This window comes from Homarus americanus, unplaced genomic scaffold (genome assembly GCF_018991925.1).
Source record: "Homarus americanus isolate GMGI-L3 unplaced genomic scaffold, GMGI_Hamer_2.0 scaffold4896, whole genome shotgun sequence".
Taxonomy (NCBI): Eukaryota; Metazoa; Arthropoda; class Malacostraca; order Decapoda; family Nephropidae; genus Homarus; species Homarus americanus.
The window spans coordinates 4,459,404-4,481,724 of record NW_024749657.1 but is presented as its reverse complement, the minus strand read 5'-3'; the positions used below and the strand labels follow the sequence as shown (position 1 = coordinate 4,481,724).

At 37.4% G+C, this 22,321-nt stretch overlaps 2 protein-coding genes across 2 annotated transcripts in view; both read left to right on the top strand.

Annotated features, from left to right (window-relative positions):
* LOC121853422 (protein suppressor of forked-like) overlaps window positions 1-13,339 on the top strand; it is a 40,243-nt gene extending 26,904 nt beyond the window's left edge. Inside the window, exons 5-15 of the mRNA XM_042347521.1 lie at window positions 1,023-1,120; window positions 2,761-2,914; window positions 3,197-3,430; window positions 3,671-3,862; window positions 5,476-5,667; window positions 5,865-6,111; window positions 6,728-6,894; window positions 7,525-7,613; window positions 8,068-8,240; window positions 9,474-9,608; window positions 11,745-13,339. Of these exons, the coding sequence (XP_042203455.1) occupies window positions 1,023-1,120; window positions 2,761-2,914; window positions 3,197-3,430; window positions 3,671-3,862; window positions 5,476-5,667; window positions 5,865-6,111; window positions 6,728-6,894; window positions 7,525-7,613; window positions 8,068-8,240; window positions 9,474-9,608; window positions 11,745-11,941 (1,878 nt within the window). The 3' untranslated portion in view covers window positions 11,942-13,339. The remainder of the gene's footprint in view (window positions 1-1,022; window positions 1,121-2,760; window positions 2,915-3,196; window positions 3,431-3,670; window positions 3,863-5,475; window positions 5,668-5,864; window positions 6,112-6,727; window positions 6,895-7,524; window positions 7,614-8,067; window positions 8,241-9,473; window positions 9,609-11,744) is intronic.
* Window positions 13,340-15,239: 1,900 nt separating this feature from the next.
* Window positions 15,240-20,337, top strand: LOC121853596 (carbohydrate sulfotransferase 11-like). The gene is made up of 7 exons (XM_042347838.1): window positions 15,240-16,021; window positions 16,308-16,466; window positions 17,107-17,217; window positions 17,528-17,652; window positions 18,140-18,347; window positions 18,698-18,832; window positions 19,227-20,337. The coding sequence occupies exons 1-7, from the start codon at window positions 15,632-15,634 to the stop codon at window positions 19,404-19,406; spliced, it is 1,308 nt and encodes a 435-aa protein (XP_042203772.1). The 5' UTR covers window positions 15,240-15,631; the 3' UTR covers window positions 19,407-20,337.
* Window positions 20,338-22,321: the final 1,984 nt, after the last annotated feature.

Below are 22,321 nucleotides of genomic sequence, written 5' to 3'. Positions count from 1 at the left end.
TATTATTGATCAGGTGATGGCCACATAATAGACATACTTTTGTAAAGGGTTTTTACTGCCATATGAATAAAAATACAGACTGGGGCACTAGTCATGCATGTATAAGAGTTACCACATGATAGATACAGTATGAGGCCTGACAATTAAGTTCGCGAACTTAATTGTCAGACATCGTAGAAGAGGAAAGGATGGATGGAATGGATAAAAGAAGAGAATTAGGAAGGATGGAGGGGATGTGAGAGGGAATTGATGAGGAAGAGTTAGGACGATGATGAAGATCATCTTCATCATCATATACGTTTTATGGCCATTTTCCATGCTTGTGTGGGTTATCCGTGATAGGAAAGCAAAAAGCGGAGAATGGGCTAAAATAGTTACTGTAAACCCAACTGACAGTAGAAGAAAGGAGCAATTCATGTCTTGGCCTTTGGTCCTGATAGTACTCTTAGTGTGCACTTAAAAATGTTTTATAAGAAATATATAAATGTATTATTGTACAGAAAACTGTTATTTGTACAGACCTGAAAAAAAAATGGAAGTGATTTTCTTGTGCTGTCTCATCATATTAAAAATTTTCTAAACTTAAGTATTACAGGTACAGTACTGTATTATGAATACAGGTATGACAAACTAGGTATTTGGTGATGTGTGAACCTTATGTAGTCCATGTCTTTGTAAAAACAGTTTTTATGTTATGTCTTACCTCATTGTGTATACTTGATGTATTGTGTGTTTATGTAGACAAATGTACAGAGGGGTATTGTGTAGTTTGTATAGACTTAATGTATGTACCAGTATTGTGTTTGTGTATACAGTACTTGATGTATTGTGTTTGTGTATACTTGATGTACAGTGTTGTATGTTTGTGTATATTTGATGTATTGTGTGTTTGTATAGACATGTATTGTGTGTTTGTGTATACAGTACTTGATGTATTGTATGGTCGGCAACACTCAGAGTGCAATTTTATTTTTTTACATTTTTTATAGTCTTCATTTTTAATTCTTAGTAAAAAATTTCAGTTGTTTCAACGATGTCTGACCAAAGTGCTCAACATTGATCTGTGGCGCCTCTATGTCACATATGTCAAGGAAACCAAGTCCAGCCTGCCAACGTACAGGTACGTCAGTGTGATCATTCATTCTTACAAGTGAAACAGGAAGACAGGCAAATTATGATTTAACATCACTTATATAGCTACCATAATATGGCGGTTGAGTGGATACAACACTCACCTCCTGTTCCATAGGTTGGTGGTTTGATCCCCTGGCACTCCCAGTTATCCAGCTGTAAATGGGTACCAAAGTTTACAACTTGGGGGAGCAAATGCAGTTGAGTGCAGTACCAGCCATGCTGCCTCCTTGTTTACCAAAATCTTGGTACTGTACACAGTGTGTTGTATCCACATTGTCCCTAATAGACAGTCATGCCTATTGGGCCCACTTTCACTTTCATATACAACTGTATTGCTACCACAGTACCATTGTATCATAGACTGTATGTATACTGTATACTGTACAGTACTCCAATAAAATTGTGTCATAGAGGCAAGATGAAAACAAGATTTACAGCTTTTAAGCAGAGGATTTAAATAAGAAATCCCATTACTGTACGGTACTTGTATGAGAAAAAAGGGAAGATTCAAGTGACCTGTGGGATGTGTACAATACTGTGCTATTAAATCAACCCCTGGAAACTGTTCAGAGCTAAGAGAGCAGCTGGGTATTGAGATTACAATACTGCATTGGTGATATTTTGTATAGAGATAAGCCGAGATGGTTTTTGGCATTTGGACCAGTTAGATGAAGAGACACAAGAGGGGAGGAAAGCCAGGGACAAGCCAAGAATGATATGAGAAGAGTTTGTAAGAAATGACACAGAATTAAGAACCTGAGAAAAGAAGCTGCAAGAGACTGTACAGCATTGAGAGCTGTCATCTGGGAATCATGGCTAACCTACACAACCAGGGAAAATAGCCATAAAATGTTGTTGGTGATGGAAAGATTAAAAAAATCATTTACATATTGTACAGCTCCATTCTCTAAATACGAAACTTCTGTTCTGAGAACCAAGAATAGACGGTAGTTACCATCCCATCCCCGAGTTGTGGAACGATGCCACCTAAGAACCCTCAGACTGGGGCACTCAACCAGCAAGTGTTTTATGGTGTGAGATTTTGAGTGTCTCATAAAATCTGCCAAATTAGTCTTGCTTTGGTCGCACTTGTATCAACCATGTAACTGGCTGACAGTAGTTGTTGAAAAATTAATCAGTTGCCTCATTGAAGGTTGAATGCAACATTGAATCAAATCCGGTAAGATGAACAGTAGAAACCTTTATGGTACGTCACATAGAATTAAAAGTTTGTTATTCCGTCTCCACTTTCAAAATCCCAAGCTCACAACTATATACAAGCTCCATATACTGTATAATCTTTTTGTTAAGTCATAGCTGATGTCCAAGGTTTCCCTACTCCACCCTCATACTGTATATGTAAAAATCGAATGCAAGGAAATTGAAACATATAATGACTGCTGTGCCTACAGCAAACTTGCACTTAATGTATGATGGCCACTGTATAAAGCTTACTTCCACCATAAACTGTGCATCTAATTGTACACCAAGATTTTCATTCCTGATGTTCATAATGGTTACCTTGTCATGTTGATATTTTTTTTTTTTTATGAACCTCAGTTCATTTTTTGTGACTTTATAAGTTTAATGTGTATGAGTTTGGTAAGAACAATTGTTATATTACAGAGAGAAGTTGTCACAAGCATATGAGTTTGCCATTGACAAGATAGGTATGGACTACAATTCCTATACACTTTGGAATGATTATGCCAACCTATTGAAGAATGTTGAGGTTGTTGGCTCTTATGCTGAAAACCAAAAAATCATGGCAGTCAGAAAGGTGAGTGTGTGGATTGTGTTTTTATTGATGATACAACGTAGTGTAGGAAGTGAATACAGTATATATGAAATATATTTCAAGGGTCTTAGATTTTTCCTAAATGTAAATGAAGGATAAATAAAAGGACTAATGAGACTTTAATCTTTCCCCTGTACTGTATATATGAATATTGTCAAAGAGACTGGGATATTGTAATTGGTAGCCTAACTCAAATATTTTCTTTAATTGGAAAAATCATAATCATATTTTGATATCAATCATCGCGATTTTGTCACACAACAGGTGTACCAGCGTGGTATTATCACCCCAATGGCCAATATTGAACAATTGTGGAGGGACTATCTGGAATTTGAGAAAAATATCAACCCAATTATTGCCGAGAAGATGAACATAGAGAGAGGACGGGATTATATGAATGCCCGGAGAGTTGGGAAGGAACTTGAAGCTGAAACGCGCGGCTTAAATCGTCATTTGCCCAGCGTGCCTCCATCAGCTCTTCCAGAAGAAACAAAACAGGTGAGCAGTACAGTGAAATCATAGTTAATTGTTTTAAATAGAATAATTGTTGTGTTCCTTACAGTTATGTGTACAGTGATATGTTTAATTAACCAAATGGAATTGAGCAATACTGTTTTGAGTTTAGTTTTCTTTTATTTCTTTTAATGAAATTTTGTTTAATCATTTTACTTAAAATACATTTTAGTGCTTACTTACAAAATAGGAAATGTCACTGAAGTTTGAAATTTAATATCTTAGGTTGAAATCTGGAAGAGATACATCAGATGGGAGAAGGATAATCCTCTTCGTACTGATGATCAGACGCTAGTGACCAAGCGTGTGAGATTTGCTTATGAACAGTGCCTCTTGTGTCTCTCCCACCACCCTGATATTTGGTATGAGGGAGCACTGTTCCTTCAAGAATCATCAAAGCTTTTGTCAGAGAAAGGGGTGAGTTTCTTCTCCATATGATTATTACTATTGATAATCATTTATTAAATAGAAAAATGTAAATTACAGTTCTATGAGGTATATCCACAAAATAGTTAAATGCTGTCTATTTCATATGACACAGGTCCTAAAATTTTCAAGTATTTTACCTGGTTCTTTCATTTATTTAAATTTATCATTAGTACCTGTTCTGTCCAACTTATATTGTATATGTTCAACTAATGATTGTAGGCATCCAATTTACAGCTACAGTACTGTATTTAGTACCATACTAACTTTAAAAGTGTCACCCCATACTTTATAATTATCACCTATTATACAAGTGTCACCCTCTGCTTTACAAGTGTCACCCTCTACTATACCAGTGTCACCCCTACTATACCAGTGTCACCCTCTGCTTTACAAGCTTCACAAATGTCACCCTATTTTGCTTGTCCTTTTTTATGTGTCAGTCTTGTTTATAAGTATCAGTCTTGTGTTTGTATCACTAATGTATAAGTACAGTATCACTTGTATGCAGTGTGTAAGTGTCAATTGTATATAAGTACATATAACTCTTGTGTATAAGTACTGTACAGTGTTAGGAAACTGTAGTACAGTACTGTATCCAGAGAAAATCTGTGGTGTTTAGTAGGGTTACAGTAGATAACACCCTTCTCACATCGTGCTCAGGGATTGAACTCACAATGCAGTGGTGGAAGTATGGTCCTGCTGTTGGCATTGTGTGTTTATATGAATTTAATTATTACTTTACCCCCAAATTACAGTATACTGTATATTGTCTCATAAGTGACCTGTAAATACTCCTAGGTCTAGTTCTTCTAAGAGGAAGTGACTATACAGTAGTATGATAACTGTATGTGGAATGTATGATGTTACATTTACAGTGTACCACTTGAAAAAGCAGAAGGGGAATCTTCTTATTTTTTTTGCATAAAATTGCCTTCATATAATATGGTTGTTTCGTGAAATTTTGAAGGTTCTCTAAGAAGTATAGATGTTTTTCACATTTTGACATACGTTAAATAAAACTTTAGATTATGTGCGCTTAATTAATGCCTTCTATTTACATAGAGAAGTTTTTTTGTGAGAGTTATTTCTATATGTATGCAAGTATTTCTTTAAAAGTCACCCCAAATTGTGCATAATAAGTTAAAAAAACGACCCCCAGTGCTTCACCAAGCACAAATTTTTTCAAAGAGTGTCATTTTAAAGATGAAATTAAACATTATTAAACAACATTAACAGTTAAGGATCATCACTTGATGATTGGCCATGAGTGCTATTTTGACAAAATGCTTAACTCTGACAGTGTAGCATAGGATGCTGAATTTTACAAATTTTTCGTGAGAGTCAACCTATATTACTCTTGTGCATAAGTAGCAATCTTTTGTATATGTGTCACACTTGTGTATAAATATTGCTCATGATCAGTATCACTTGTGTATAAATATCACTCTTGTGCAATTGTCACTGTGACACTCTAAAAATGTCACTTTAAAAGTGTAACCCTATTTTACAAGAAAGAAGTGATTACAGTTCAGTATAAGTGTTGTTATAAATACAGTACAGTAGTAGGAAAGAAACTTAATGGTCATCATTGACTTTACCAGGATGTAAATGCCAGTAAGATCTTCAGTGAAGAAGCAGCACAGATATATGAGCGAGCCATCTCAGGACCATTGAGAAAGAATCAGCTCCTATTTTTTGCCTATGCTGACTTTGAAGAGTCACGCTTACGCTATCAAGAAGTTCACAAGATCTATCAAAGATATATTGAAATGGAAGATGTTGATCCAACTCTGGTAACTTTACTCATATACTTTATCTTCTATTATTTGTTCTTTCTCTTGATATTTTGTAATATTTGTGGAACTAATTAGTAAAGTAGGAAAATTCTGATTACATATTGATAGATTAATTGTATTTCAACATTTAGTGTACTGTACTGTACACTCCTTTATTTTAGTTTTTGCCATTTTCATCTTCATATGTTTTGCAGGCTTACCTTCAGTACATGAAGTTTGCTCGACGTGCTGAAGGCATTAAGTCTACACGAGAGGTGTTCAAGAAGGCTCGAGAAGATATGCGCACTCAGTTTCACGTTTATGTTGGTGCTGCGCTAATGGAATATTATTGCACAAAAAATAAGGACATCGCTTTCAGAATATTTGAACTCGGTCTCAAGAAATTTCCAGATAATGCTGATTATATAATGGCATACGTAGATTACCTGTCACATCTAAATGGTAAGCAAATCACACTTTTTCCTTTATTTTTTTATAAGGAGACTTTTTGCCTGATACATCTATCTTTCTTGGTTATCTTTGCTAGTTCACACAACTGCAGAAATGCTGAATGCATCATGATTAATGCAGAGGACTGGAAGAAGAGTGTCATTTTCAATACTTACAGGGGCAAAGGTGATGCACTTGAATGTGGGAACTACAGGGGCCTGAAACTGATAGCACCAGGTTATGAAAATTGTAGAAAGAGTGATTGTGAAATTGAATGGGGGAACGAGTAGATATAAATGAAATATATTTTGGATTTATGTCTGGTACGGGGACTACAGAGGCAATACTTATGACCAGGCAGCTACAAAAGAAACATCTAGTGAAGGAGAGAAAATTTTTACCTCATATTTGTAGACTTGAGAAGGCATTTGACATGGTTCCACATGAAATAATAAAGTGGGTAATAAGGAAGCCAGGAGTTAAGAAGTACCTTTTTGTTCTTCCCTTTTACCATTCACTTCTTATGTTATTTTAAATTAAGTATTACAGACTCCACTATGTGCAAAATTAAGAAAGTGTTAACTGTTACAGGAATAATTAACTCATAATTTTCTTATTTTTATAACAGAGGACAACAACACAAGAGTTTTGTTTGAACGTGTGTTGACCTCCGGACAGCTGAAAAATGAAGACACTGTTGGACTTTGGAATCGTTTCTTGGAATTTGAGTGTAATGTAGGAGACTTAGCATCCATTGTTAAGGTGGAGAAGAGACGCGCTCATGTATTACAAAAGGTGAGACAGTTTTAAGTGAGTCACAATAATTGAGCACTACTTTTTCATTAAGTGTTTGGCCAGGATTTAATGTCAAATGGCCCCAAGTCCTTTTGGTTCCCAACCGAACCAGATCATTAGGATGCATGCCTATTAGGGAATGGGACTCATTAGGATTAGGGTCCCCATTAATGCAGTATGTCTGGAAAGTGTAATGAGGGGGAAAGTTACCAGACAACTGCATTAATTAAGACCCCCTGTGTACAAGGGGTTTCTCTTTCCTGGATAAAATCTTCTGATGTTTAGCCAAATAAAATATGAAAAGTGACATCTAGTAGTGAAGAGGTTAACACAGTCTGGCAGGAAATTTCCCCATAATAGTGTTCCATGAAACTTCCATTTATACAGTATGGCAGGAAACTTTCTTCTTTATTACATTGTGGCAGGAATTTTCCCCCATTATACCATGCAGCAGGAAACGAGACCAAATACAATGTCATGCTTTAATTTTTACAACTGTAATATATGTGTTCTGTTTTATTACTTCCCTCCCTTATGACCACCCCAAATCTGTATTGTATTCTAATGCAAATATATTTCTGTTTTTTATCAATTATATGTATGGATTTAATTTGTTCCCTGTCACTTTAGCTGCAAGAGTTTGAAGGGAAGGACACAGCTCAGCTTGTTGACCGTTACAAGTTTATGGACCTTTACCCTTGTACTCCGGCTGAGCTAAAGTGAGTACAGTACTGTACTGTAAACAAGTGTTATGTACAATCTGTTAGTTTTGCTGAGGGAAACCTTTTGTATTCAGTTCTTGCAATTTAGGCTAGACAGTTTTTAGGGTCAGAATAGGTTGAGTCTGAATGTTACTGCTAAATCCCCAAGTCCGTAATGGAAATACTGTACCCATCATATTTAAAATTAATGATACAGTACAGTTAAAGCTAAACAATCCTAAAGTTAAAGTTTTGTATTTTTAAGAATACACAAGGTATCAGATTTAAAGTGCATGCCAAAATCTGACCTTAAGATTGAGAGTTTAACCGCTCTAAACTCGATGCTTCCCTCACTCGTGCAGTTATTGTCTCACGGTATATTGCATCTTGTTATACACTGTGACTGTGACTCTACAATACAGAACTGTTGGCAATTTTAGTTAAGATTTTATATATCCAAATAATATTTCAGAGCCATTGGTTATCGCGACATCTCCACCCACACAATGATCACCAACCCCAACATTCCCCGAGGTTTGTCCATCCATGATGCACAGGAGCCAACTTATTCCAGACCGGACTTCTCACAGATGATCCCATTCAAACCTAAAGCCAAATACATTCCGGGTGAACACCCTGTCAAAGGTAACATAACTGAAATTATTCTTATTCTGAGTGTAATATCTGGACTCTGATGTCTGCTTCCTAATGATGCAACTGTACTTTCCTTATACAGTATTTATTATCTTTCTTCCACATTTTGTCTTTTTTTTTTTTTTTTGTTGTAAAATGTGTTTTCAAAAATGACTTAAGAACACTGTAAACCCATGGCACTAGCTCTGAAAATTCAGCAGAGATAGAGATAGAGGATGAGCACAGCTCTGGTGACCCAGTTACCATTAGCCATGTTGAAGTAAAGTTTTATGTATTAATGACCCTCTAAGTGCCAGCTCACAGGCTGGGAACAGCTAGCAAGACAGGGTTGCAACTCCCTGAAGTAATCAAAGGTTGGCCACCTACTTTTACCAACAATAAATATGATTAAGAAAAACAGGTGTGAAGTATGAAAGAGTTTCTTAGTGGCAAAAGTTTCTATAAATATTACAGGATTATACTTCCTTTCTGGAGTCAAAACCTGTTTTTTTATGACCATTTCTGAAACAAGTTATGATGCGTAGTTCAGTAGTGAGAGGTTGGCTTACTGGAGAATTTTCTGTGGTCCCTGAGTAGGTAGTAGGCAGCTATCATACGGGGAGGTACTACCACCTGGGAAGATATTGGAAGCATAATGTGTTGCTTAATGGTAGACCCTGCTGCCATATGGCATCACGAAAATTGTGACCAGGTCCCAGGTTGCTGATCTGACTTTCTGCCTCATTTACTCACAATTGCAGGGTCTCAATTGTTTCTCTTACTTTGACAACACAACATACATATTTTATTTATCACTATACAGTAGATCTTTTTTGGGGGGTTCTTTATTATTAGTATTATTATTATTATTAGTATTATTATTATTATTATTATTATTATTATTATTATTATTACTACTACTGTTATTTTATTTTCAATTTTGTATTATTTTTTTTTACTATGAATTATTATTATTATTATTATTATTATTATTATTATTATTATTATTATTATTATTATTATTATTATTATTATTATTATTATTGCATTTTCGCCCCCAGGCCCAAATGTGGGTCAGTGACCTGTGCTCGGGTGGGCTAATCCTGTAAAAAAAAAAAAAATACAGGGATACTGATAAACTTTTTTGCGATTTATTTTTATTTTTCAGACAAATTTTTATCCTTTATCTTGTGAGAGAAAAAACCTAACACCTGATAACACTTTTTTATAACCAATTTTCTTCAGGTGGAGCATTCCCTCCTCCTCCTGCAGTCGCTAACTTGTTGTCCCTGCTGCCGCCACCCAATTGCTTCCGTGGCCCCTTTGTCAAACTGGAGGCTTTAGTGGATCTTTTCATGAGACTCAATCTTCCCGAGCAAGGTAAGATTACTAAACAATCTTGTAGCTGCCTGTCTGTGTCTTTCTATCCACTGGGGTGTCAGGTGTTAGCAGTAAGATTGTTTTCACATGTGTAGATTACCATCAAAGTGTGTGTGTGTGTGTGTGTGTGTGTATGTGCAGGCGTACGTGTGTGCTTTTCAATGATGGTGACGCAGGCTGAATGAACCACTGTTTTAAACAAAGTACATAAAGAATGTAATAAGTGTACACAGTTTAGTTTTAAAGACCCACAAAACCTTACTTGGTACCCTTTGCTGACGTTGGGTACTGTTAGTTCCCATTTACAAATACTGTACTCATACACTCTAGTTGAAAATAGTTAAAGTGTTCATACATGGAATGTATGGGCTTAATAAATCATACTAGGGGATGTTTATTTAAACTATACAAAGATGGAGACATAGATAAGTTAATTAACCACAAGTTACCTATTATAGTTTATGAACATAATACATATAGAAATAATAAGACAACTGAAAGAGCACATGTAGCATACTGTATACAGTAGACTAACTTATAGTCCATCAAAGATGTTTATACATACTATATACAGTAAGAAGTTTCACAATAAATTTACATGGTATAGCCCCATGGAGTCATATAGTAAAAACAGCAGTATACTGTAACAGTAGAAACAGCAGTACACTGTAACAGTAGAAACAGCAGTACACTGTAACAGTAGAAACAGCAGTACACTGTAACAGTAGAAACAGCAGTACACTGTAACATTAAAAACAGCAGTATTCTGTAACAGTAGAAACAGCAGTATACTGTAACAGTAGAAACAGCAGTATACTGTAACATTAAAAACAGCAGTATTCTGTAACAGTAGAAACAGCAGTACACTGTAACAGGAGAAACAGCAGTACACTGTAACATTAAAAACAGCAGTATTCTGTAACAGTAGAAACAGCAGTACACTGTAACAGTAGAAACAGCAGTACACTGTAACATTAAAAACAGCAGTATTCTGTAACAGTAGAAACAGCAGTATACTGTAACAGTAGAAACAGCAGTATACTGTAAGAGTAAAAACAGTAGTACACTGTAACAGTAAAAACAGCAGTATTCTGTAACAGTAGAAACAGCAGTATACTGTAACAGTAAAAACAGTAGTACACTGTAACAGTAGAAACAGCAGTATTCTGTAACAGTAGAAACAGCAGTACACTGTAACAGTAGAAACAGCAGTACACTGTAACATTAAAAACAGCAGTATTCTGTAACAGTAGAAACAGCAGTATACTCTGTAACAGTAGTAGTACACTGTAACAGTAAAAACAGCAGTATTCTGTAACAGTAGAAACAGCAGTATACTGTAACAGTTAGTACACTGTAACAGCAGTATTCTGTAACAGTAGAAACAGCAGTATGCTAGAAACAGCAGTACACTGTAACATTAAAAACAGCAGTATTCTGTAACAGTAGAAACAGCAGTATTCTGTAACAGTAGAAACAGCAGTACACTGTAACATTAAAAACAGCAGTATTCTGTAACAGTAGAAACAGCAGTATGCTGTAACAGTAGAAACAGCAGTACACTGTAACAGTAAAAACAGTAGTACACTGTAACAGTAAAAACAGCAGTAAACTGTAACACTAGAAACAGCAGTAAACTGTAACACTAGAAACAGCAGTATTCTGTAGCCGTAATTAATCTTTCAGTTAGCCTGCATCAGGATCTAAATCCATTGTAGGTCTGGTTCCAGTTGGCGTCAAATTATTATATGATATTTTGGGCCACAGTATGTCCAGTATATCCAGTAAAAGACTCAGTATTGAGTTTTATCTGACTAGCCTTTCTCCCATTAGTCCAATATAGTGAGGTTCTAGTGTATTTATTTAGTTTTTGTAAAGGACTAGAAAGGTTTGTGGTACTATATCAAATTTTTCTTTATACTTTTTGTCCTTTTTCTTTGGTACATCTTAAATATAAGGACTGTACAGATATTTTTCTGTACTGAAACTTATTGTTTGTATAAGTGGAGAAAATAAATGTTTATGCTTTAATAATTATTATATACAGTGCATTACGGTATATCATTTGTTTTAAGAAGGATGTAATTGAGCTCAGTAACTTCTCAGGAGATATTTTATGGTGTTTCTTTTTTCCAGGTGGTCAGTGGTCAACTAGTGGCAGCCATGATGTTCGACTCTTTGAGCTGTCAAAGTCAGTCCACTGGGTGGTGGATCCAAGTGGAGACCGCAAGAGGAAAGTAGTTCCAGGAGATGACTCGGATGATGAGGATGGCAACAAACCTGTCCTTACAAGTGACATATACAGAGCCAGACAGCAGAGAAAGATGAAATGAAACTAGTTTTTGTCACATTCAGAGTCAATGAAATATTGTCATCACATGCATAATGTTTGTACTAAACTGTGTATATAGAACAATCCCATGGCAGATGGCTCAAGCTTCTTATCTGTTAAGACGAAGAGGTGTTTTAATCATACACCCGACGTGTTGTTATGCGGTTATTCCTGTGCTCAATACCAAGCAGTTAAAATGCTTACCACAAGACTAATTATAGCATGTTGAAGGGTTTCTGATATATCTGTTGTACACTGCCTTCTTTTATTTAAGACTTTTAAGTGTTGAAGCTATTTAAGATATATTACATACTGTATAACGATATCATTAATAATGTGAGTATCATGTCCTGAAGAAGGACGAGGTAAATGATTGTTAATAAAAGTGAAAACAAGTTGATCGGAGCACACCATGGTTCACAGACGACATGCTTCATCACTGAAGTACACTGGTTCACAGATGACATGCTTCATCACTGAAGCACACCATGGTTCACAAATGACATGCTTCATCACTGAAGTACACTGGTTCACAAATGACATACTTCATCACTGAAGCCACCATGGTTTGCACATGGCATGTTTCATCACTATAAAGCTGAGTTTTAGAGTCGGCAACAAGATGTTTGATAAACTTGGATGGTGTTAAGTGTGGTACAGGGAGGTGTTTAATACTGCTCATAAGGCTTTGATAATGTTAAGTCTGGTATAAGGAGATGCTTAATACAATTTATAAGACTTAGCTGATTTCTTGTTGTTGGGATGCTGCTACATATAATTTGTAGTTTGTTTGTTTTCATAAACTGATATTACTGTATCAATTTTGAGTGGAGGGAAAACTGAGGTTGGCTTTTAAATAAGTCAAATGATAATTTATGCATATAGTATTTAGTTTGTATATATTGTTTACTATAACAGTGTACTGTACTGTATGTACTTCTCTCCGATGCTGATCTGATCTCATCTTTTGGCAAGTTTTTTATCCATTTTGTCTGACAGAAAGTTTTAAATTTGTGTATAAAAATATTCTTAAGTTGCATGGACTGTACTATATTACCGAAAAATATGTAATGTATATTTAACATAGAACTGGGAATAGTGAGAGCCTTGGATATACAGATAATGTATTGAATATATAATTTTTTGTGTGTGTAAATAATGACATATCACTTTTAATTTCTGATTTGTATATTTTTTCTTTCAAATGCAATGAAAATTTTCAAATGTTATAACTAAACTATACAGTACATGATGGATTCAATTGTTTTAAATGAAGAGTACAAATATTGTATGAGTGTTTGTATATATAATGTATGTATGTATATAATGTGTAGGTCTATAGTACAGACTGAAAGCAAAACATTCTTGTGCATTATTCTTAATAAATGGATTTGAGTATCATTGCCTTATCATTATATGCCTTAATAGATACTTGTCTTTACAGTAGTTTTATTACCAAAATGTTCAATTATCGTAATTAACATGACGTCTTAGCAAGTATTGTTTGTTTAAAGAGTCTGATAAAACTACACACAGTACAAGTACTTTGTTAGGTATTACAGAAGTACACAACAGATTGTATGTTACATACTTTACTGTTTTCAAAGGATTCCTTCAAAGGTTACACATAAAAATTAATAAAGTTACCTTTTTAAAACTTATTCATGTACTGTAGTGTGTGTACAGTACCTTTATTTTTCTTCAGTATGAAAAAGAGTCACTGCTAATATCTTAGCGAAATAATGTGGAGCATTGCTATGATATGTTATAACAAAATGATTTTATTCTTAAATATGACAAAAGCAGCATTTATATATGATGTGATGAGACAAAAAAGAGTAAAGAATAATTTGTGACAAATATTTATAATTATCTTAAAAAATCAGTAAAAAAAATAATATGCCAGTGATATGAAACCATCCAAATTTGTTTGTGCATGACAAAGTAATAATCTTGCTGTTGCCTAAGAAGGCAAAAGTTCCTATATAACACCTGTGTATACCCATAACAAGATATTGAGCAAAATGTATTATTCATCCCCAAAAAACTCCAAAGGTATTTTGACTGCCGATCCAGAATCAGCATGTTGAAGACTTCCTATACTGAGATTTTGAGGAAAATCAAATTTTTGGCCAAAAATCCCTCCTTAGGAGTCTTTTTAACCAAGGATCCTTAAACAGGAGGTCAAAGATAGTACAGTACAGTATATACTGAGATCTTGAGCAACATCCAATTTTAGTCCTAAAAAATCTTTGATCAGGTGGTCGAGAACCACCTACTGTAAAATGAAATTTTAAGCAAAACATATTTTTCGGCCCCAAAAAACCTTCAAGGCATTTTTGTCCCAAGGATGACCTGTGCTAAGATTTAGAACAAAATCCAGTATTTGGCCCAAATAAAATTCAAGAAGGACCCCTTGGAGCTTTTGGACCAGCAGTCAAGGATAACTTACACTGATATTTTGAGCAAAATCCATTTTTCGGCCCAGACCTTGGAGTTTTTGGACCAAAGATTTCTTGAGGTCGAGAATGACCTATACAAGGTCAGTACACGGTATTTATATGTTTCTTTCCTTTCCCAATTTTATTTTTCTTCGTGTTCTTGTTCATTTATTCCTTCTTTCTCTTTATGTGTGTAGATAATAGTACTGTATTCGTTACTAATGGTTTATACAGTAATATCATAAATTGTGTTTGGTTACTGTACTAATAGATATAACTGCAAAATTCGTTTGAGATTAGGGTTCTGGATTCAAGGTTCAATATTCATTGATCAGGGTTCAAGATCAAAGGGTTTTGAGTGTTCAAGCCAGTCCAACACTTTGGGATAATATGCTTCAGCACTGCCTTCCTCCACCTCTGACTAAACATTATGTCGAATATTAAATGTTGAGAGAAGAGTATGAGTTATAGCTTCATTAATGAGAACTCTGATAAACAATCTATAAGTAAGAGTGAAAATAAAGTGTGCCATATGATGAGGGTCAATGACTCATATCATCCAAACAACGGGATCTTTTAGAGTTGCGTTAATGTTACCACACATTCTGAAACAGCTTTGTAATAGCACCTACAGTATAGTACATGTACCCCGTAGCTCTATTTTTTGTCTTGAAATAGAAAATAGAAATTGTAAATCCTGACGTAACATACTTAAATGAGTAATTTTAGTTAAAGAGGTTGTGGTGTGATAGTGTACAGAGAGCGGTAGACGACCCTAGCAGTGGAAGGCCTTGATCCTGACTGACATACCTGAGCCCTGAGGCTGAGTAACCTGAGCCAGACCAGTCGGGAGCCGGTACTCGGCAGTGTTGTCTCAGCTCTCGGAGAGGTAACATACTGGACTGGTTGAAGCTCGGGACTTCAATGACATACTTTTGTGATAGTTGATCCAGCCTAGGACAACCTAAGAATTACATGTTGCTTTTATTATGAAGATAAAATAGATTTGTGAAATGTGGAATAAAACATATTGTGATTTAGAGTTATTTATGTGCAGTGTGCACAATGCAGTATTTTAAGATGGGACTGTGATAGTGGATGTGTGATGTTCGTTAAACTCAACAGCCACATGTGTTTACGTAAGTCAATAAACACGTGTGTACGTAAAGGTCAACAGCCACATGTGAACGTAAAGGTCAACAATCCCATTAGGTGTACATACAGGTCATAAATCTGTCCAAGTCGTAAACATGGCGGTCTTCAGTGGTCACAATACTCGAGTAGTCGCCCTCTTGAGCTTCATCAGCGCCCTCCTGTACTACCAAACAGGTAGTAAGGCTCCCCCAGGGCTACCAATAGAGGTTCAGGTTAATGATGGTGGAAGCCTCGTGCATTTGAATCTCTCATTTAGTGACCTACAGCACTATGTCAAGATGAAGGAGGTGGAGACAAGACACAAGAGTGGTGAGGCGTCCTCCACCCAACAACCACAACATCTTCCTGCCTTTGTGTTGGACAATAAGAAGGTGTTGTCCAAGACCGTGAAGGCAGGTAAAATGGACCCTTGGCAAGTGCCAGGACTGGAGCCCTCTGGCGGTGCTTTCCTGAGGCAACTAAACTTCTCTGGATTCAACAAAGAGGTAATGTTTACGAGCCAGCAGGTACGAGACACTGAGCATCCATTCCCGTTATAATCAAACATGATTCAGTAATTTTGTTTTCTTCAGGTTCGGCTAAATTCCAAGTGCCTACTTGATATTTTTTTAAGTATTGCCTATTTAGTCATACTTTTTTCTTATCTCGGAACTAAGCCTTTGTAGGGTAAGGTGATGAGACTGTAAAAATGAAGTATAGAAGTGATATCTTGCATGTTTATTGCGATTTATTTGACATCATTTCAGTCAACTCACACATTCCTCCACACAGGATCGCGAGTTTCTGGAAGACCGTAGGAAGGTGCTGATGAGCCGTGGGGAAACTATGAGTGAAGTGTGTCGGTCCAGAAGGCGGCCCACTGAATCTAGCATACGCTTAGTTTGGGACACCAACCACATACCCAACGTCATCTGGTGCCCCCTGTATAAGGTGAAGTGTGGTGATGTGTGACGGTAGGGTCTTTGGTAGGGTGGTATGATGTGGCAATAGGGAGATAGAGACGATTAACTTTATTTTATTGTAAGAGGAAGAAGCACAGCTGCGCAGGGGGATCATACTCCTTCTTGGGAGAAATAAACACGAGAAAATACCTACTTGGCAATACCTGCCTGTCCACCTGCCCCTCCCCAATCCCCACTTAACGGTATTATGAGTAACAGGTTTTAAGCCAAGTGAATATTAAAACCTCCGTACGATGAGTTTTCCCTATAACTTTAGGTGATGTTACATTGCCTCGCTGCCTCACGTACGCTTCAGCACAAATATTATAATTATACTGGCAGTGAAATTACATTGAGACTACTTACATTAGGGGTTCACACTTAAAGGGTCACACTAGGGGCTCAAAATTAAGGTGTCATACCAGGGATCCATATTTAGGTTTACACATAAGGGATTGTCCCGCTGCGAACGATCGGAAAATGATAAACAAATCTGAATTTAAACGTTTAGAAAGTTACTTTTTTATAATTTAAGGGGACTTTTAATATCTTATTCCTGCTTTAGATAGATTTGGAAAGTTTTATCACAATTTAGAAAAGTATTTGATGTCTCCCTCGTTCTTGGACAGGTCGCCTCGACATCGTGGATGATAAACTTTTTGCGTCTGGCTCACTTCAATGACGACAATCCGGAAATTCTCAATATGCCTCCGAAGAAGAGAGAGAAGAATAAATTTTCCGTAAGAAACATTGATCTTCATAAAGTAGTAAACAAAACTTTACGACTAACACCCCACTGTACCACTAACACCCCCACTGTACCACTAACACCCCCACTGTACCATTAACACCCCTACTGTACCACTAACACCCCACTGTACCACTAACACCCCCACTGTACCACTAACACCCCCACTGTACCATTAACACCCCCACTGTACCACTAACACCCCCACAATAAATCTAACACCCCTCTGTATTACTGAAACCGCCTACTGTATCATTATCACCCCCCATTGTACCTCCGAAATGTCACTTGTTCTTTTCCAGGTTAAGTTTGGCGCCAGGCAGGACAAGGTATATGACTTATACCCGCCACCTGAAGACCCGCGGGAGAGGATCCACGTCTTCAAGAACGGCCTCCGTGTACTGATAGTGAGACATCCTTACTCCAGGTATCTCTCCTTGCCATCCAGTCTAAGTAGATAAGTATTTCTTCAATAAAATCTTGATACAAGTTTGGATTTTTCTCATCATGTATATAAACAATTCAGGTATATAGTACGGCGCCCCTCAGGCCCCGATGTGGGTCAGTGACCTGTGCTCGGGTGGGCTAATCCCCTTAAAAAAATGCATATAAACAACGCAGGTACTGTATATAGTAAACATAGACTGTGCAGGTATATACAGTAATTACCAGTGCACTACCTAAACTGCATAGTGCAGGTATATAAAAATCGGTCAACTCTAAATAAGACATTGTGACCAAGGATTACTGACAAAGCCATCAGATTCCCATTTTCAGTAGGATCTTTTGCTTACACTTGATTAATAATCATTAATAGTAATTCTGCAAGAATAAAATGTAAAATGGTGAATGAATATAACAAGCATTACATTGTGCTTATTCCTGAGACACTGTAGCCATTCCCTTCTCTTCAGGATTATTTCTGCTTATCGAGATAAGATGCTGAAGATGAACCCACGGCCGGTCGAGCATAAGTTCCGGGAGCTGCAGCTGAAGATCATTGACAAATACAGGAAGAAGAACAGCAATGAGAAATCCCCCTTTCCCACTTTCCCGGAGTTCATTCAGTATATCATTGATCACACCAAGGACCTCCACACTAGAGAAGAGTGGATTAACAATGTTAGTACAGGTATATATATGTACTGTACTGTATAATGTACTGTGTATATAATGTGTGTATGTAAGGAGAGAGTTTAAATGTGAGATAATAGGAAGAAAGTGTGATTGATAGGTACAATTATAGAGTTTGGAAGATACCGAGAAAGATGTAGAGAAATGTGGATAAATATAGAGATTTGGGGATATATTGAGAAGCATAGAAACAGAAAAGATCAAGTAGAGAAATAGTAAGAGATTGGAATGGGGAAATGGGGTTAGTAGGAAGAAATTGAGACTTGTTGGGATTTTAAGGATTCGTGCACTATATTTTTATGCTACAAAATTAATCACCAAGTGTTGGTTATATCCAGGTGGTATGTTGGACACCATACTGGGCCCAGTGTGACGTTTGCTCCGTAGACTACAACCTCATCCTCAAGTTGGAGACAATGCAGAAGGACGAGAAGTTCCTCATCACACTCACCAACATGACTGAGCTTAAGCAAGTTAGTTATCCTGGGTTCTGTACAGGAAGGACAGAGTCGGTGGTTCTGTAACAAAATTAGAATTTTAGAAGCTGTCATAATTATGAGGGATGGATAAGTATTATATTTATCTACATTTGGCAGCAAGCTCTTAGTCAAAGTCCTCTTTAGAAAGGATGTTTGAATTTCAGCCTCTTTTTTCCCATAATTACAGCCTTATATAAAGTCTACACTGAATTAATCTTTCATACACATTTTGCATCTACTTCTAAAGCTTACAGTATATCTCCTCGAATTTTACTTTTTCTTGTATTTACCTGGCTAACTATATAAGTAAACCTTCCTCAAGCACGTCAATAAATGTGCATCTCTACACATTTCAGTGACACGCTAACAATTTAACTTCTACCAACAGCTGAAGACCCGAGAGTGGCGTCACCTTCAAGATGGTACACCTTCAGATACTCTCGTTACCAAATACTTCAAGCAGCTCACTGTTAGCCAGATAAAACAACTGCGCGATCTTTACCGCCTAGACTTCAAGCTCTTTGACTACCACCAAGTTACTGACCTGCTGAAAAATACGCAGGATTAGATGACGGCCTTTAACCCATCATCATCAGCTGAGAATTCCCCATCCCCCCATGTGCGCAAAACTAAACACAGGTAACAGGAATCTTCCACACACAATAGTTACCATCCCCACAACAACTTCTACCAATGACCACCACCGTCCTTACAGCTGACTTCTTAAATGATGGCCACCATATGTACAATTAATTTCCACACCCAATAGTTAACTTCCATACCCCACTGCTAACTTCTACGGATGATGGCTATACTTTAAAGATTAAAAGTTTATGTTAGACCTATTAATGTGTCGCAGTTAGTAATCTTAGAACCCAATGCTGTAAGATAATCACTGCTAACACACGCAAGTGTGGAAACTGGCAACATGTTTAACTTTAATGATGATGCTATGACTGGTATCTTATGGTTTATGGTTGACTTAGAAATTCTTTACCCAAATGTTGCATCGGTTTTACGATGTCAGTATTGTTCACGGAAGGCTAAATAATTAACATTAAACTGTATTAGAAGAAGATTTTCCTTTTGCAAGAAAATGTATACTGCATTTTCTTAGCAGTATTTGCGGTTTGTTTGTCTTTGTAAAGCAGGTTCTGTTATTCATATTCTCAAATGAGTTTTTTTCCTTGTGTGTCTGTGGAGGTCTGTTGTTATAATCAGTGAGTTTTGGCTGTGCTGTACAAAAGTTTTTTATGAGTTTCATTCATATGATAATGTTAATTTTAAAGAGGTGTGATCATTCCTGTGTTGCCTCGAGACAGTGCTGATACAGCTAATATTGATTGACATCAACAAAGACATGATACATAGAGTGACTTAACATTATTCTACAGTTTCCCATCTGGTGCAGCGGCCACGTGGATACACTATATATGAATGGGTACTAAGTTTTCCCACTGTACTGTATAATTTATTATTCAATTAAATTGTTTTTTACTTTTAGTTTATTTTTAAACCTGATTTTTCAAACTTGGAAGAAGTCTTATTTTTACAATTATATGCATTATGTCTAGTACATAGTATACCTACACTGTATATGTACATAATGTGTACTATAGTGCCTAGGAGATAGGAGAGGCAGCACTGTATCGGCTCTGTGAAGATCTTAGTTGGCATTTGTTTTTACTTGGCCCCGCCCGCTTGGTCGTCAGGCTTCGAGAATACTTTTACTTTTTACTTTTATCTCCTTCACCACTGATCGGCTCGTTAGCCGCTTGGGCGATCGGTTACTTCTCTGTTACGCAATGTTGGCAAGTACTGGGCATGCACTGGGTCCTGAATGTATCTGAACCTGCTCTGCTCCAATGCTTATTCATTCTGGTCTTGAAAGAGCTCACACTCGGTGCCGTCATAACACTGGCAAATTGTTCTATGAGTTCACAACTCTCACTCCGAAAAAGTTACCCCTCAGTCTCTGGGCTTGCGGCTTCTTCAACCTTGAGCTGTGACCCCTTGTGGGGCGAGCGTCCACCAGCTCCAGGTATGTACTCTGACGCTGTCAGGCCTTGTGCTCCCACCGGTGCCCTCCCACAACCCCTCTCCAGTGACATGACACAGATCATATCCCTCTTCCAAGAATTTACCAACCGTATTGAAAGACTCTTCTCTACACTCTGTACCACCATCTCCGACCTACTCTTGCCCTCTGTTGCCACCCAGTCACTCCTCTCTTCTGGTTTGACACAAGCTGGTAGTCCCCCTGTGAGTCCCTCCTGCTCACGGCCTACTCCACCGCCGGCGGTCTTCACTACTGGTGTAACGCCTACCGGGCGTGCCCTGGTGTGTCCTGCTGCCCCCGAGCGAAGTCCTGCCTCATCTTCACGACACGTGGTGCCTCAACCTGTCCTCCACCCACCGCAAGCCGCGACCGCTACTGTGTCTGTGCTGTCTCCACCAGGGCTACCTATTGGACCTGAGGACACCATCCCCGGCTACCCGTACCCCACCGGCATGTCGACGCACACGCCATCACAATCACACTTAAAGGTGTCTCTAAATATTGTCAATGCCTATGTGCCTCTCTCCACCCCTACTGTACCTGTCCCACCACACCATATCACCTCCACCCCCCACTGTACTTCTCCACGCCTAGTACATTGGCAACCCTGACCCTGGCCGCACTGTTTGTAAACTTTGTGGTCAACCGACTCTCACACCCTCCGTCACTACATCCTCACTTGCCCTATGACCTCCTCCTACAGGTCCCCAGCCGTTACCAACACCTCCCCCTGACCAGATATCCCTCCTCCTAGTGACAGGCCTGGCACTATTATTAGGACCTGCCACACTTTGCCATAAACAGATAAATTGCACCGGAATTTCCCCCCCACACACATCATTCTGTCATTATGTAACTTGCTGACAAAACCCGTGACCCTTCAGGTGTTTACGCCCTTAATGCATGAGTCATAAAGGCAAGCATGAACTCTTCATGTTCCCAGATGGGCACTGTAAACGCTTCTGCGCTTCACCTTGCACAGGATGTAAGGGGGTGCCCATTAAACTAGCCCCCTCGTGGGCATTCTAAAAAAATATAATCTAAGGGCACTCGACTGAGTAATGGCGGCCCTTTGAGATGCTTGTACACCTTAATTAGATCTCCCCTTGCCCGTCTGTAGTATAAGCTAGGCAATTTCCGGGAAGAAATGTAATAAATTGGATTTTTTCATAAATATAGAATCAAATATATTGTATATAATGAAATGTACTAAAAATACTTTACGAAATACACAATATATATTATGAAAACAACAAAATTTGTGAGGATTTTCTCCGACAATATAATGCTAAGATTGCATTGTAAGTGAAATATAAAATACTCAAGAGCATATAATATGTGCTTTGACATACAGTCTCCTGATTAAGCAAAATAAGTGTGATGGTTTTGTCTTCTCAGATTAATTCAGAATTTTAATGATAAAA

Bases quoted from the DNA above. Each gene is read 5' to 3' on its own strand.
- LOC121853596 (XM_042347838.1), top strand. From the start codon at position 15,632: ATGGCGGTCTTCAGTGGTCACAATACTCGAGTAGTCGCCCTCTTGAGC. The intron at 16,467-17,106 runs GTGAAGTGTGGT...GTTCTTGGACAG, and splicing joins TCTGGTGCCCCCTGTATAAG to GTCGCCTCGACATCGTGGAT. The intron at 18,833-19,226 runs GTTAGTTATCCT...TTCTACCAACAG, and splicing joins ACATGACTGAGCTTAAGCAA to CTGAAGACCCGAGAGTGGCG.